At 40.5% G+C, this 16,253-nt stretch overlaps 1 protein-coding gene across 2 annotated transcripts in view; it reads right to left on the bottom strand.

The window, feature by feature from the left end:
- The window catches only part of UNC79 (unc-79 homolog, NALCN channel complex subunit), a 242,971-nt gene that overhangs the window by 99,776 nt on the left and 126,942 nt on the right, over positions 1 to 16,253 (bottom strand). For both annotated transcript variants that reach the window (XM_023731755.1, XM_004376690.2), the window contains exons 19-23: positions 14,513 to 14,654; positions 10,766 to 10,845; positions 10,534 to 10,682; positions 5,746 to 5,903; positions 1,568 to 1,749 (exon numbers count right to left, since the gene is read on the bottom strand). In XM_023731755.1, the coding sequence (XP_023587523.1) occupies positions 1,568 to 1,749; positions 5,746 to 5,903; positions 10,534 to 10,682; positions 10,766 to 10,845; positions 14,513 to 14,654 (711 nt within the window). The remainder of the gene's footprint in view (positions 1 to 1,567; positions 1,750 to 5,745; positions 5,904 to 10,533; positions 10,683 to 10,765; positions 10,846 to 14,512; positions 14,655 to 16,253) is intronic.

The raw sequence follows: 16,253 nt of genomic DNA, 5'->3' as shown, positions 1-16,253 counted from the left end.
TCACTGCAGCACTATTCACCACAGCCAAAATGTGGAAACAATCAAAGTGTCCATCAACAGATGAATGGATAAACAAAATGGGGTATATCTGTACAATGGATTATTACTCAGCCAGGAATAAAGAGGAATGAAGTCCTGATACAACATGGATGAAACCTTGAAACCCTGAACCTTGAAATAACATGGATGAACCTTGAAAACATTATGCTGATGAACTAAGTCAGTCACAAAAGACAAATATTATATGATCCCACTTACATGAAACAGGCAAATACATACAGAAAGACCAAAGTTTATTAGTCACTACCAGGGGTAGGAAGGAGGGGGGAAAGGGGAGTCATTGCTCAGTGGGCGCTGAGTTTCTGTTAATGATGGCAGAATAATTTGGAAAAGGATAGTGGTGATAGTTACACACATGATGAACGTAAACAATGTCACTGAATTGTACATGTAAAAATTGCTAAATTAGAAAATGCTTTGTTATATATATTTTTACAATAAAAAATTATTATAAAGCAAAAAAGAACACATTATTATCATATACGCCTGAGTTTACTCTGCCATTTACTAGCTGTGTGATCCTGAAAAAAATTACTTAAACTCTCTAAGCCCCAGCTTCTGTATCTGTAAAATGGGAACATACAAAAGGTTATTGTGAGGATTAAATATGATAATGCATGCTGGGATATTGTTAAACACTGCCCTGAGAACATAAAACCTGTTGCCGTCAAGTTGATTCTGGCCCATAGTGACCCTATAGGACAGGGTAGAACTGCCCCATAGGGTTTCTAAGGAGCGGTTGGTGCATTTGAACTGCTGACCTTTTGGTTACCAGTTGTATCACTTAACCACTGTGCCACCAGGTGTTCCCCTGGGAACACAGTACCTATTTAACAAATGTTAGCTTTTACCATGATTATTATCTAATAATATTAACAATATAATAATAAATCAGGTTTCAATGTGAAGAACAGCTGATCAAGACTTTGGAGACCTAGGCTCTATTCTTGGTTCTCCCACTTATTTATTCTGTCTTTTGATAAGTCACAGCATCTCTCTGAGACTTGGTTTCTTCAACTACAAAATAAAAAGGCCAAACAAAACAAATACACAACTCTCTCCAGGCCTCCTATCTCATGTCTCTTTAGCTTAAATTTTTGGTGTTTCATTTTCAAAGCATATTTACCTTCTCACGCTTTGCTCTGATTAATAGTATAATTCATCTGAACTCTCTTAGCAGCTAGCCTCTACTGACAGAGGCAGGAAGCCCAGGAGTCAGCTAAGTGGTATAAAAAAGGCCAACCTAGTTTAAAAATCTGCCCACAAAAAAAGTTATACAATAATTACATCTATACAAAAGTGATACGGCATATGGCTAGACTGCAAAGAAAGTATCAACAAATAAAAACGGGATCTGTTAATAACATGTGCTTCTGGGCGTGTTTTTCCCACATAAAAATTCCCGTTTTCATCACTGTATGTGCTTATGTGACAAGTAACTTAATGATTTAACAGTGCTAACACAGATCATCTGCAGAGCGGACAGCACACATCTGAGGGATGTCACCTGCAATGCCGGCCTCTTTATGGTGTCCAGCAAGAGACCGGCTCTGGTTGCCACTGCCGGGTTGACGTCCTCCACAGCCGTCAAGAAGCAGCAGAAGGCATGCGCCAGCGAGTACTTCAGCAGGTGGTTTTTGGTCACCGAGTGAATGTCCAGAAATCTACAAATTACAGCCACTTTCTCCACTGCAATTTAAAGGACAGAGGACCCAAGAAAAAGTGTCACAATTATTTAGACAGTCTGAGAACTGAATCCATAGAGGAACCGTTAACTTTGGACCCCCCACATGGTGATTTTAAATACCAAAGGGAAATTACAGGCCATCTTCTCGAATGTTCCTGCTCAGGTCATTTCTACTCAGTACAGTTGCTTTTCTGCCAGGCAGCCTTGATTTAACTCTGGGTTGTCCTTTTTTAAAAAAGGTCTTTTCCTTTGACTTTAAGCTAAATTTCAAACTATTCAAAACACCTCTGTGCTCCTTTCTTATGGCCATGCCGTGGAAGCTCTGCAGACCCCTGAAGGAAGTGGGAGGTGCCCGGCAGGCCTGGCTCTTGGTTCTGGGTCCCCTACCCCACTCCCAGTGTGTCACAGTGTGAAATGACAGAACCAAACAGACGCTTCCTGGGGCTATAGAGGTATTTCTTCTGAAATACATAGGAAATAGATGCACCCTTAATTGATAGATTTGTAATTATTCTGCAAATCTAGGTTAAATTATTCCAGCCACTCTCAAAGCATAACTTTATAAAAAGTTATATTGTTGTTGCTGTTCTGACTCATAGCCACCCTATGTACAACAGAATGAAACATTGCCCAGTCCTGCACCATCCTCACAATCATTGTATATATTTGAGCCCACTGTTGCAGCCACTGTGTCAATCCATCTCGTTGAGGGTCTTTCTCTTTTTTTGATGGCCCTCTACTTTACCAAGTATGATGTCCTTCTCCAAGGACTGGTCCCTCCTGATAACATGTCCAAAGTACGTGAGACAGAGTCTCACCATCCTCGCTTGTTAAGCAGTAGAATAGAGCAGATAACACAGAGATAATTCCCTACAACATCATGTGCCGTCATATGAATAAACTACCATTTGAACTGCCATGTGAATAAAGATATTCCAGTACTTTGCTTAAGCTGTTCCAGAAGCCTAGAGCATTCTCCCTACTCTTCTCTGCCTACTGACATTCCAACATCCTTGAATCTACTGCTGAAATTCTAAATAGTCTCTAAAGTCCACTCTGACCTCCTAGAGTGACCTTTCCATCCCATGAACTCCTATAAAAATAATACTTATTTACATATGGCACTTGTGTGCTCATACAGCTATATGATTTATCTTGTTCTGTGGTCTTGAATTACATTTATACCTTTTCTAGATTCTTGGCTTCTTACATATTTATATTTGCTTTAATTTTATATTTAATTAAGTTAGGAACCTCATGAGAACGGGAATCTGCTCTTGTACATCTTTTTACTGCCCCGCCCCCCCGCATAGTGCCTAGTACATATAGTATTTATTTAGTAAATTCACCAACTCACTTATTTTTAAAACATATATTAAGCACTTAAGACACTACCCTAGGCACGTGTGAGTAGATGGAAAAAATTAAAAGATGAGTCATCCATAAGTCTTAACTTCAAAAAGTCAATTGACTAAGAAAGATAAGACAGGTACAACTATAACTGAAATGTAACACAGAAAGGCATAAATGCCTCTCAAGGGGTAGAAATAAAATGCTGTGGGAGATCAGGGGATAAAGAAACAACTTTCCACCAAGGGGATGGAGAAGGTGGAAATCAATGGCAGCATGTGAAGGGGGATCAGATGCAGGGGGCATCTGAACAAGCCTTGAAGGGAAGAAACTCAGAGAAAATTGAAAGGCCAAAGGCTTGCATGAGGATAAGCAGGAATCAGTGGGAAAACAGCAATGGCAAGTGTAGAAAGACGAATGGTAAACAAGGCTGCAAACACTTGGCATTAGTTCATGGAGAGCTTCGAATGTCAGTTTAAGGAGTCTGAACTTTATTCTCTAGGCATTGAGAACCCACTCAAGGTTTTTAAGCAGAAAAATGACATAAATAGAGCTGTAATTCAGGCAATGATTTAATCCTTAAACTGGAATGAAAGAACTAGAATGCTGCTGTTGTTAGATGCCGTCAAGTCAGCTCTGACTCATAGCAGCCCGATGTACAACAGAATGAAACCTTGCCCAGTCCTGACCAATCCTCAAAATAGGAGGCATGCTTGAGTATTTAAATGCCAATAAAATGTTGCTAAAACCATGTAGATTTTTGGTAGAAAATTTCACTCTAATTCCTTACAATATCATGCGTTATCATATAAGTAAACTAGCCCCTGAAATGCATGTGGGTATTAAAAAGCAAGGGCTCTTCTGTTTGTTTGTTTGTTTATTATTGTAGTTTAAGTGAAAGTTTACATTTCAAGTTAGTGTCTTATATAAAAATTCATACACACATTGTTATGTGACCCTAATTGCTCTCCCCATACTGTGACAGCACACTCCTCCTTTCCACCCTTGATTTCCCATGTCCATTCAACCAGCTCCTAACCCTCTCTACCTTCTCATCTCACCTCTGGACAGAAGCTACCCATTTAGTCTCACGTATCTACTTGAACTAAGAAGCACACTCTTCACGAGTATCATTTTATGTAGCAAGAACTCTTTGAGGTGGTCAGATATTAGGGAATTGAACTCTAAAGTATAACAGTTAATTCACTTGACTTCTGTTCTTTTTGCCAAAACTTTGAGACCCTAAAATATATGGAAGTGTTCTGATAAGCCTCACTATGGCATGTCATGGCTGCTAGCTGCCCCCCGAGAATGGGAATGATGGTGAAACCAGCAGATGTGAGGCTAAGAGAACACATCCAGATTCCTTCCTTACTAAGTTCCTCTGAGGACTTGCCATTCTATGTACCAAGAAATTATACCCATCACTGTGCCACACTTAGTCCCAGACGCCCCAAAGGCAAGGGCATACAGCATAGACTCTCAAACTTGAGTGAACCACCTGGCAAGCTAGTAAAAAAATGTAGATTCTTGGCCTCATCCCTAGAGATTCTAATTTAGTATTCTGGAGTGGGGCCCAGTAATCTGCATTTTTAACATATTCCCAGCTACTCAGATGCAGGTACCTTAACAGGCTGACCACACAATTTACCATCCAAGCCTACACCCATTCAAAAGTAAATAAGAGTTAATAGCTACACCTGGTGTGATGTTTAATATTATGTGTCAACTTGGCTAGGCTATGGTGCTCAGTTGTTTGGTCAATCACTAGTCTAGCTGCTGTTATAAGGTAATTACATATGACTAAGTAGGTGGCCACAAGCAGATTATCTTCCATAATGCGGGTGGGCCTCAATCAATCACTTGAAGACCTTAAGAGAAAAAACGGAGTTTCCCTAGGGTGTATCCTGCCTCCAGACTATAAATAGACATTTTGCCAGAATACTCTTACTCTTCTCTCTTCTGATCATGTGACCTGTGGATTTTGGGACACATGTCTGCAGGTCAGCCTGTCACCTAACCTATGGATCTTGGACTTGTCAGCACCCCACAATCACTTAAGCCAATTATTTGAAGTAAATCGGTCTATCTATCTATATATTCATATATATATGCCACTGAAATATATATATCAGTGGCATATACATATATATCACTGGTTCTGTTTCTCTAGAACTCTAAGACACCTGGATAACGGGCATAAACTGGACTAACCTGTAAATCTGTTGCTGGCGTGGATTCTGACTCAGCGACCCTATAGGACAGAGTAGAACTGCCCCATAGAGTTTCCAAAGCTGTAAATCTTTATGGAAGCAGACTGCCACATCTTTCCCCCATGGAGTGGCTGGCAGGTTCTAACCACTGGCCTTTCAGTTAGCAGTCAAGTGCTTAACCATTGCACCACCAGGGCTCAGCTATATAAACTGGACCGCACTAGGCAAACCTTGACATGGTCACCCTATCCAAGGACCACTCTGCAAAATACTATTGTAGAGGAAGCTGAGCTAAGTAGAATCACCAAAGAACATGGCAAGCAACACAATGACTTTAAAAGGAAGGGAAGAAAAAGAGAGCCAAAAATAGATGTCACGGCTAGATCTTGTTTGCCTTGGACCGCAGGGAGAATTTGTAAGTGAATACAAGGGTACCTGCTTCAAACCTCATCTTCCAGTCTTTGCTGTTGAAGTTGCCATTTATGATTGTCCAGAAGATGTCAGCACCATGAGGAAGTGACAAAGCATGGAGGAGAAGAGGAACTGCCAGCGAAGACAGCTGGGAGAACTCAGATTTGACGACCCTCCACAGGCTGGAAATCAAGAAGTAGCAAAAGTGGTTGGTTACAGTCATCACGACCTTCCCCCCACCAAAAAAAACAAAAAACTCCTATTACCTTAATTTATGGTTAAGTGCAGTTAGCAGTGGCTGATAAGAATGCATTTGGTGAAATTACACTTATCCATAAGACTACAATGCTCTGAAAAACTTTTCCTATGTGCTGTCTTATTAATGCATTTTTTTAAGAAATTACTTTTATGTCGCAATGTAAAAAAAAAAAAAAACACTTAGCATATACCTTAAACAATATAAATTAAATGTGGAATATTTTAAATTCAGCCAAATAAATTTGGCTATATAAATGACCAGTGACTGTTGAATAATGTATATAATCAACATTAGATATGTTAGGATGATGGGGTGATAAGTGATTGTTTTTACTTCCCAATAGTGGACATCAGAGGATTTTTCTTGGTTTTGCCTTCCCAGCAGCCCATTTCCTTTATCCTGGTCACAAAACACTCTTTTTTTTTTTTTTTTAATTAAGAACAGCCTCTCCTCCAATGGGCAAGGCTGTCAATCAAGATCCCCCACCTTCAACATCATGAAGGTTAACACAAAACTCAGGCTGATCAAAGAACTCTACTCCCTTGATTAGAGTGAATAGTCCAAGGATGGCTAGAATATGGTAACCATATGGTAACCATGGGGATAGCAGAGTCCTCTTTTCAGGGACACTGATAGAAAAAGTTTCTTTCTCCTTCTGAAATCTCAGGAATGAAAGACTGTGGTGTTCAAGAGCTGCCAATGACCCTCTTTCCCACCTCACAGCAACAGCCTGCCTGAGAAGAAGCCAACACAGACGGAAGTAGAGCTGAGTTATGGGGAGGAAAGGGGAAAAGAGGAAGGGGGAGAAAGAGAGGGAGAGGCATCCCTGATGACATCTTGTGACTATGAGCCATCCCTAAAACCAGACCACTACTAGTCAAAAATTCACCTTAACCAATTTAAGTTGCCTTCCTAGCAATCATTGGCAGAATAATTCTGAATGTATATTTTTAGTACTAACATATTATTGGCTTCAATTTTTTAATTCAATTATTTAAAGTACACCATTTTGTGTTGGTTGGTTGGCTGGTTTGGTTTGGTTTGATTTGGATTTGGCTCCAGAGTGAATATCAGAATCAAAACTAGTTGTAACTTTAAAAACCTCACAGTGCATTGCTAAGAGACCGAAGGAGGGACACACACCTTCTCTAGCTCACAGATAGCATATTGAGGTTCAAGTCACCAGAGCTGCTTGTTCCTGAGAGAAGACTTACTGGAGCAGAAGGAGCAATTTTCAAAACCTTATGCTTAATCCGAGGAGTGGACATCAGACAAATATGAATCTAACTCCAACTCTGCCATTAATCAGCTGTGTGACCACATGCAAATTTCTTCCCATCTCTGAACATCAAACATCCAAACAATGGTGCTTGGATCCCCAAACACCATTAAACAAAGTCCCTATCTTCAGGGTCCTTCACACTTGGTTCCCAACCTACTCCTCCATCCTTATTTTCCATTACTGCCCTAAAACCACGTCATTCATAAAAAAAGAAAACGTTGGAAAAAAATAAAACCTTGGTATCACCTAACTATGCCCTGCCATTTCTTCCCCCTTCTGTCTAAATCTGCCATTTGCTCTTGACATTCCTGTCCTCCAAAATGTTCTATCCATTGTGACTCTCTGCCTATCAAAGTTCTACCTTATTGTAATGTCCCACTCCAATGGTATAGTCGCTTGAGCCCTTCCCTAATCATTCTTCCAGAATGATTGTGCAATATTTATCACATATTCCTTGGATTGACAGTGACATTTATATACATAGGGTGACCGCGTATCTTAGTTTATCCAAGACAGTCCAGTTTATATTTGTTGTCTTGGGGTAATTATGAAAACCACCCCCACTTCATTCTCAAAAGTCTACCAGTTTGAATAATAAATTATATGCCATCAAATAAAAAACAAATCCAGACTTAGTAAGGAGAGACTTTATTCAAAAGGATTATCAAAGGGGGAGAGGGCTACTGCAATAGGAGGAGTGGAAATTATTGCAGTAGGGAGAATCTATTCTGAAGAAAAGATCTGTAAGTGTCTAAAGAGTTGGGCAAAATGGGTTTTTCTTTATAAACCAAAAAACCAAACCCACTGCCGTCGAATCAATTCTGACTCATAGAGACCCTATAGGATAGAGCAGAACTGCCCCATAGGGTTTCCAAGGCTGCAGCCTTTACAGAAGCAGATTGCCACATCTTTCTCCTCTGGAGCGGTTGGTGGATTTGAACTGCAACCTTTCAGTTAGTAGCTAAGTGCTTAACCACTGTGCCACCTGGGCTCCTTTTTTTCTTTTATAGGAAGGAGTAAACAAGGCTAGAAAGAACTGGTTGTGGGGAAGTAGGATGAAAGCGTGTGCCTACTGGTAAATCAGAGAATGTTTTACCCTGAGGCCAGCCTATTGTCAGGAGGAGCTTTTAAGGGGAGCTTATATGCTGACTCAGAGTGAGGGTGTGCCAAAGTTTAGTTGCCTGGGGAAAGAAGAACTCTTAATCAAAGTTTGGTTAACAAGCATTTTATTCCAGTTGTTCCATGGGAATAAAACAGTTAAGCTAATCATTTGTGAGGCAAAAACAGGGATTTGGAGAGTCTATGTCTAGCCTTGTCACAGGTAAACAAGGGAGGCATCTGTGAGTCTTAATCTAAGTCATATAGGGAAGGGTGCTTCTTTGGTAAACCATTTCCCCAGAACACAAAAGGGTGGAGAGATTTCTTAATCATTTCTGTTTTCTGAGACTATGGGGCTCAGGTAAAATTCAATATTACCGATGATCACCTTCTGTAAATATAACATTCATCCCCTCCCAAAAGAGATTGCAAACTCCTGAAGTGCCTAGAATAATAACATATATAGTGAGCACTTACTGAATGAATAAAAAAAAAAAATGAGTGAAGAAAACAGATAGAACCTCAACCTGGTTTTGTCACCAAGTTAATCTGAACCAAACTTTTCCTTTCTTTTTGCCTCATTCTCTTACATATAAAGTGAGGATAATATTCTTCTGACTTACTTCCAGGAAAGGAGCCTTGGTGGCACAGGTGAAAGACCTGGCGAGCTGCTCCTATAAAGATTACAGCCTAGAAACTCCATGAGACAGATCTATACTGTCACATGGGGTCACTATGAGTTGAAATCGACTCAACAGCACCTAACAACTAAGGAGCCCAGATGGCACAACGTTTAAGTGCCCAGCTGCTAACCGAAAGGCTGGTGGTTCCAACCCACCCAGCAGCTCTGTGGAAGAAAGACCTGGTGATCTGTTCCCATAAAGATTACAGCCTAGAAAACCCTATAAGACAGTTCTACTCTGGCACGTGAGATCACTATGAGTAGGAATCACCTTGCCAGCACCCAACAATACTTCCAGGAACAATTATTTAATGGTACTCCAGGAAGAAAAATACTGTATAAATCAGGACAATATTTTATCATTATTCTCAAAATGCCTCAGTGCTCTATAAAACATATCTTATCAAACAATATATGAAGAGAGTTTACATATCTATTAGTAGCTCCACTTCAAGTAAGAAATTGAGTAAGTCCTTACTCAACTACACTAGGTAACTATTAACTTGGCATCTGTTGACATTTTTCCAGGGTATGCTATAGTCTTAAGCCATTTGACAGCTGAAAGGTATAAAATAATCCTTATTTTACTATTCTATTTCTCCAGCATCTGTTGTTGTTGTCAGGTGCCGTTGAGTCGGTTCTGACTCACAGCGACCCTATGCACCATAGAATGAAACACTGCCCCATCCTGCGCCATGCTCTCGCAATCGTTGCTGTATTTGAGTCCACTGTTGTAGCCACTGTGTCAATCCATCTCACTGAGGGTCTTCCTTTTTTTCGCTGACCCTGTACTTTACCAAGCATGATGTCCTTCTCCAGGGACTGGTCCCTCCTGATAACATGTCCAAAGTATATGAGAGGAAGTCTTGCCAACCTTGCTTCTAATGACCATTCTGGCTGTACTTCTTCCAAGACGCATTTGTTTGTTCTTCTGGCAGTCCATGGTATATTCAATATTCTTCCCCAACACCATAATTCAAAGGCTTCAATTCTTCTTCGGTCTTCCTTATTCATTGTCCAGCTTTCACATGCACAGGAGGCGATTGAAAACACCACGGCTTGGGTCAGGCGCACCTTAGTCCTCAAAGTGACATCTTTGCTTTTTAACACTTTAAAGAGGTATTTTGCAGCACATTTGCCCAATGCAATATGTCATCTGATTTCCTAACTATTGCTTCTGTGGGCATTGATTGTGGATCCAAGCAAAATGAAATCCTCAATAACTTCTATCTTTTCTCCTTTTATCATGATGTTGCTTATTGGTCCAGTTGTGAGGATTTTTCAACAGTATCTAGCAAATGAAAATTACTATTCCTTTTATTGACATACTTAAAAATTAGAATAAATAAAAAAAATAAATGTAGCTCTCACAGGCAGTTAGGCTGTCCTGGCTAAGAAATATAAACCAAATGAGCTAAAGTAATATTCTAACTTCAATTTTCATAACTACAGCCTAAGTTAAAAACAAACTGAGTAAATTGTTAGACATACCTTGCAATCAACATATGATCCTGAATGTAGGCTAAAAATTGAGGATGATCTTTTCTAGCAATGTATAAACACTCTCCATGTAGACAGAGAATCTTCAGACAATTGAGCATATTGAAAAGAATGTCTGGCTCTTCAAACTTAGCCATTTCCTATGCAAAGAACCACATAGTTACTGAGTTATTCAAAACAGCAATGCTACCAAACCAAATATCAAATATTTCAGAAAATGTACCTGGAAAATGGTATATATTAGTCTCAAAGTTACTGGAAGTTGTTGGTAGCAAAATTTTCTTTCAGTATCATTCTTTATTGCTGTGAAGAAGTGATTACACAAAGGTTAGCATAACTTTTTCTTTTCCCCACCATGAATTGATCCAGATCATAAAACCAAGGGGAGTAAAAATACAGAACGCATTAAAAGTTTTTGTATGATGTTTTTTCTTCTGCTCTTCAAGTTAGTGTATATCCTTTCTACAGTGAGAGTCCAAGAAACCTTCTAATTTAGGATTCTCAGCCTGTTTTTCACCATGTAGCCTATCTCTAGTCAACTGTCTCTGGCTCCCTCGGCTACCCCAGCCCAGATCTGTGCTCCTGTGGGCTGCTAGGTCTGTTGTGCCTTTCTAACTGAAAAGAAGATAAGTAAGTATTAAAGAGAGGTGCACGTGATATATTAGCATCTAAGGATATATTATCTCATGGACTGCCACAAAAGAAGAGAGTTTTGAAGAAATTGAGCATACTCAGATCAGAACAGGTACTCCTGGTTTTCTCTTCTTGTAAGGGTCTCTAAAACCTTGGCCCCTTAAGTGGGGGATAGCAGTATATTATACATAAGGCATGCTAGAGAAAAGAATTTACAAGTTACCTAGACATAGAAACTAGTGGGAAATGTGTTAAAATCACCATGGTAAGTTTTGCCAATTCCTAGGCTCAGAGATCATGGGAGTCAACCCTTCTGTGCCTATATACTAAGCAGTTTATCGGGGCTCTTCCACTCTAAGTATTTTAAGTGCTTGTCATTAGCACTCAACTCTGTTTTGTTTAATGTGAAAGCTTTAAAAACATTTTTGATGGAGGACATATCTGACTGCTTTAAGAAACAGGGGGCCAGGTCACAAAATGCAGAAACTACGAAGACTCCAGAAGGCTGGGGAAATCACTGTACATGTCAGTAGAGCACCCCTTTCTTCTGTAACAGGGGAATTCAAGGTCACTGCCTGAAGGCAGAGCAGGAGATGGAGCAGCGGGGAAGCTGGTCTTGGAGGCAAGGCTAATGGGGGCTTCCCTGAGGAGACAATTTATAACTTGTGACAGCAGAGATTAAGAGAAGAAACACAGGCCAGAAGCTGTGACAGGGTAGTTTTAGGGAGATGAATAGAGAAAATGTTTAAATAAGTGGCATTTATAACAATTAAGCAAGGAAAAGAGTAATTTATTTAAAAAATAAACTGTTTAATTCTAACCATTGTTCCAATAAAATGTTAAATACAAACAAACATGGACTTAGTTGATCTGTGTGCTATCTTAAGTGTAAGAAATACATGTGCATATAAAGAGTACAGGTTATTGTATGTGAGTGAAGTCCCTGCTTCCTTAGGCATCAATGCCTAAAAACCCAATCGTGGGCCCGAGCCTCTCTATGGGTCAGCAGCTGCAGTGTGTAAAGCAAGTTAATTAATCCTGACTAATTCTGGGTTATAGTCCCAACCCTGCCACTAACTGTGCAATATTTGGATTTCCAATTCCCAGGCCTCCATCTCAGATCTACTGCATTAAAAGTGTGGGGGGTGGTGGGGGAGGGGAGGACGGGGAGAGAAACTGATTTTCGTTTGTTTTTTTAAACTTCTCAGATGATTCTGATGCATTTTTGGAAGCATGTTAAGTATAAAGCACATACAAAGAATGAATAGTAGCTACATGACCATGGGCAAGTCATTTAACCCTCTGAGATTTATTTTCCTCATGTGCAAAATGAGAAGGCTGAACTAGCCCAGCAGATTTCAAGCTTCTTTTCTATGGAATACTTTGTTTGAAGAAAATCTTACTTAGAACTCCAATATATGAAATAGAACAAGGCAGAGCTCTCTGGTTGAAGCAGAGAGCCTGGGTCTCTATCATTTGCCCACGTCTTTCAACCAATTGCCACCTCAATTAAGGAAGTTTCAAAGGAAACAGCACAGAACCTTACAACTCTAAGAAGTACATCTAGAAAATCAGTGAAGCAGATAATCTCAAATATTCCTTCAAATTCTAAGTTTCAATGCTTTTTAATAGTATGAGCCAAGATATTCACACTCAGCAGGTCACTAATATGACCCATTTGGGAGGGTAGAAGCAGTTAGTTCTGACCAAGAGCTTTGTAGTAATGATATAGTTACCATAGTCTGGATAAGTCACCCCAGCAGCTGCAAGGAACCCCACAAAACAGATGCTTAATAATATTTGCTGTTCATTGTGGAAAATGCAAAGCCCATGTTTCCCAACTCCAGTTCTGTGAAATGGGCTTCAAGCGTAAGCCACTCCAACAGTTCAGGATAGTGGGTGCAGGAAAACGGAAAGCTTCCTGAATATGCTCCAATCCAGCACAAATTCCCAGAGTGCCACAGTTCAGATCTAGAAATCAGGCTTTCCTAGGGGTAGGAGAGTCATATCTCGAATTTCCAAAATACTTTCTTTCATTTTTGCAGAAATTACGTTTAATGTCCACGTTAACTTGGGTTTGTGTCTAAATGTAAGGAAAAGCTATTAGAAAATTCATTAATTAAAATCTTGTCATTTTTTTTTTTCACATTACAGTTTATTAAAATGAGACTTCTGTTTTGATGAGAACTGCCATTCTGAGTAATGATAAACCAGAAGGTGAGCCCTTGCTTGGAATTTAATTTTGCTTTATGGAGAATTCATGCTTAAGGAAGCTTGCTGAGTGTATCTGACCTTGACAGGTGTGCTGGCCAGGAGATCTGCCAGCTAAGGATGTTTGCTGACTCTCTGACGAATGGCACACCAGTACTGTGGCTGCTTCCTTTGTTTGCCACACTGATGGAACATGGTGGCGGTACCAGTGGCAAAGGACTTTCTCACGGTTTTCCCACCTTAATGCCCAGAAACATGAGAAGACTCTTGCTTTTCTCTTCTTTTGAAGGAAGCATATCTATAATAGGTACCTGAATTCTCTTTAATAGCCATAACTGAATTTAGGATTTATTATCCACTTTTGCACCTTGGCAACTATCCCAAGAGGAATCTAGAAACTCTTTAATCGCATTTTCTTCTATAGAAGAGCTCAGTTTCAGTGGAAGGGACTCTTTCTTTTTCACTCAGGTTTTAGCTTGCTCTTTATTGCCCTCAGTATAATTCCTGGGCCAGCCCACCATCTTGCTGCCCCCAAGTCTCCCACACAGAACCTTTAACAAATTAGAAACAGGCAATACTCCTCCCAGCTATGAAATGGGCCAACCAGCCTTACAGCACAACCTGCGCAGCTACTCATGCACCAGGAGCCTGCTCAGGTTCTCAGGGAAGCCCCGGGAGCACAGAAGGGCAGCAGCACAAGTTCCCCCGCCTCTACCCTAAGGCACTCTGCTTTGGCCAAACCGCCCTGAGTGACTGTCAAGATTGTCAGCACCCTCTGCGTCGGCCACTCAGACACGGTTCACAACTACCTCTCAACAGAGAACATGACACATTTTAAGTAGGGGAAATGATGCTTTCTGCACTAACACAATGTATTTTTACAGATAATAAGCTCCCTACTGTCAGAAAGATGTTCCATCAACTTCGTTCCACTGGAACTACACATGGGACTTTTCACTTCATAATCTGGTGGGAAATGGTTCATTTGCACATGTGTATACTAAGGAAACTGAGTCTGGACTTGCCCAAGTCAAAACTAATCTAAGAAACCATAGCTTGAACATTTGGCCCAGCAAAACTGGGATAAACACACCACCCACTCCCCAGTTCAGCCAGGTTCACCTACCAGCATGTTCAGAGGTCTCAACGCAGTTGCCTGGGTTCTCCCCATGCTTGGTTGCCGGATTGTCCTCCTCCTCACCTTCAGGGCCTACAATAAAGTCTGGTCTGGAAGAAAGGAGGCTATCCTCAAGGCTGTCAGTGGGCTCCTGAAACAAAGATGACAAGCAGCCAGATGAGCAGTCCTTTAGGGATGTAAAGAATGGTTCAGCTTAGTTCAACAAGGATTTGAGTGCCTGCTGGGTCCCAGGCCCTGTGCTGAGCTCAGGAGACAAAGGCAGAGGAGTACTCAGAAGAGACTTGAGTTTATTTCCATAATGGTCTAAGGAAATTTGTATCAGCTGTTACTGAAACATTTTCATTCACCTGAAATAAATATGGAGAAATATCAAAAACATTGTCAAATCTTCTTAAACCCACTTTCCCATCTCTGCTGTTACCCCATGATCAATATCCCAGTCTACCCTGTGACTACTATCTAGGCCCATTTTATTAAAAAGAAGTTCTTAATTAGGAGGGAGCAATAAGGAGTTCACAGCAATGTATCAAGATCCAAATACTGGTTGTCTAGTGAAGTCAAATTATCAGAAGCAAGAAATTGCTATAGTGTGTGAGTTGAAGAGAGGTATGGCTACCATTTAAAATATCCATCTTTAGTTATCCTCCTATTTTAGCTTTATTCTTTCTTTCAGATTTCATCTTCAAATATCCTCTTTTAAATTTATAACCTTTTAGCTAACACCTTCAACAGTAAACACTTTTTCAAGAATTACTTGACAGTCAGCTAAAAGCAAGGAGAAGGCAAAGATTGGTGGGATACAAGGACACAGAAAGAAAGAAATGAGTGCTAAAACAGTGGCTGGGAGCACTCTGAAAAACTTCGTTGCCAACTACACAGCTTTGCTAAGGCCTGGGCCTGCTCCTAGTTCACCCACAAACAAGACACCAAATCAAACGATAGACTGAGTTTTGTACAATTTGATAGGGTGAAAAGTTGCTTGCTCCATCATAACTCTTCTGTCTGCAACTGGCATTCCTGGCTTTTGTCCTCCGAGGCAGCAGGGACTGGTGTTATGTGTCTTGCATACTTGCCTAAGCCTCCCATCAGCCCACCTTCATATCCTCTCCCCACCCTCTTGATCTCCACTTGTCCCAAGAGAACTAAATAGCTCAAGTGTTCTAGACATGGTCCTCTTTTATTGATGGTATCTCTCCCTTAAACCTTTCAGAAAGGAAAACTGAGTCCTTATCTTTACCTCAAAATTTTAATTTTAAGATTAGTCCAAAGGACTAATGGACTACAACTACCATGGCCTCCACCAGACTAAGTCCAGTACAAATAGATAGTGCCCAGCTACCACCACTGACTGCTCTGACAGGGATCACAACAGAGGGTCCCGGACAGAGCTGGAGAAAAACGTAGAACCAAATTCTAACTCACAAAAAAAAGACCAGACTTACTGGCCTGACAGAGACTGGAGAAACCCCAAGAGTATGGCCCCTGGACACCCTTTTAGCTCAGTAATGAAGTCACACCCAAGGTTCACCGTTCAGCTGAAGATTAGACAGCCTTATAAAACAAAATGAGACTAATGGGGCATAATACTCCAGGGACAAAGACTAGAAGGCAGAGGGGACAGGAAAGCTGGTAATAGGGAACCCACGGTTGAGAAAGGACAGTGTTGACGTGTCGTGGGGTTGTTAACCATTGTCATAAAACAATATGTGTACTAACTGTTTAATGAGAA

This window comes from Trichechus manatus, unplaced genomic scaffold (genome assembly GCF_000243295.1).
Source record: "Trichechus manatus latirostris isolate Lorelei unplaced genomic scaffold, TriManLat1.0 scaffold00045, whole genome shotgun sequence".
NCBI lineage: Eukaryota > Metazoa > Chordata > Mammalia > Sirenia > Trichechidae > Trichechus > Trichechus manatus.
The sequence above is the reverse complement of the archived record's forward strand: the minus strand, read 5'-3'. Positions and strand labels throughout refer to the sequence as shown.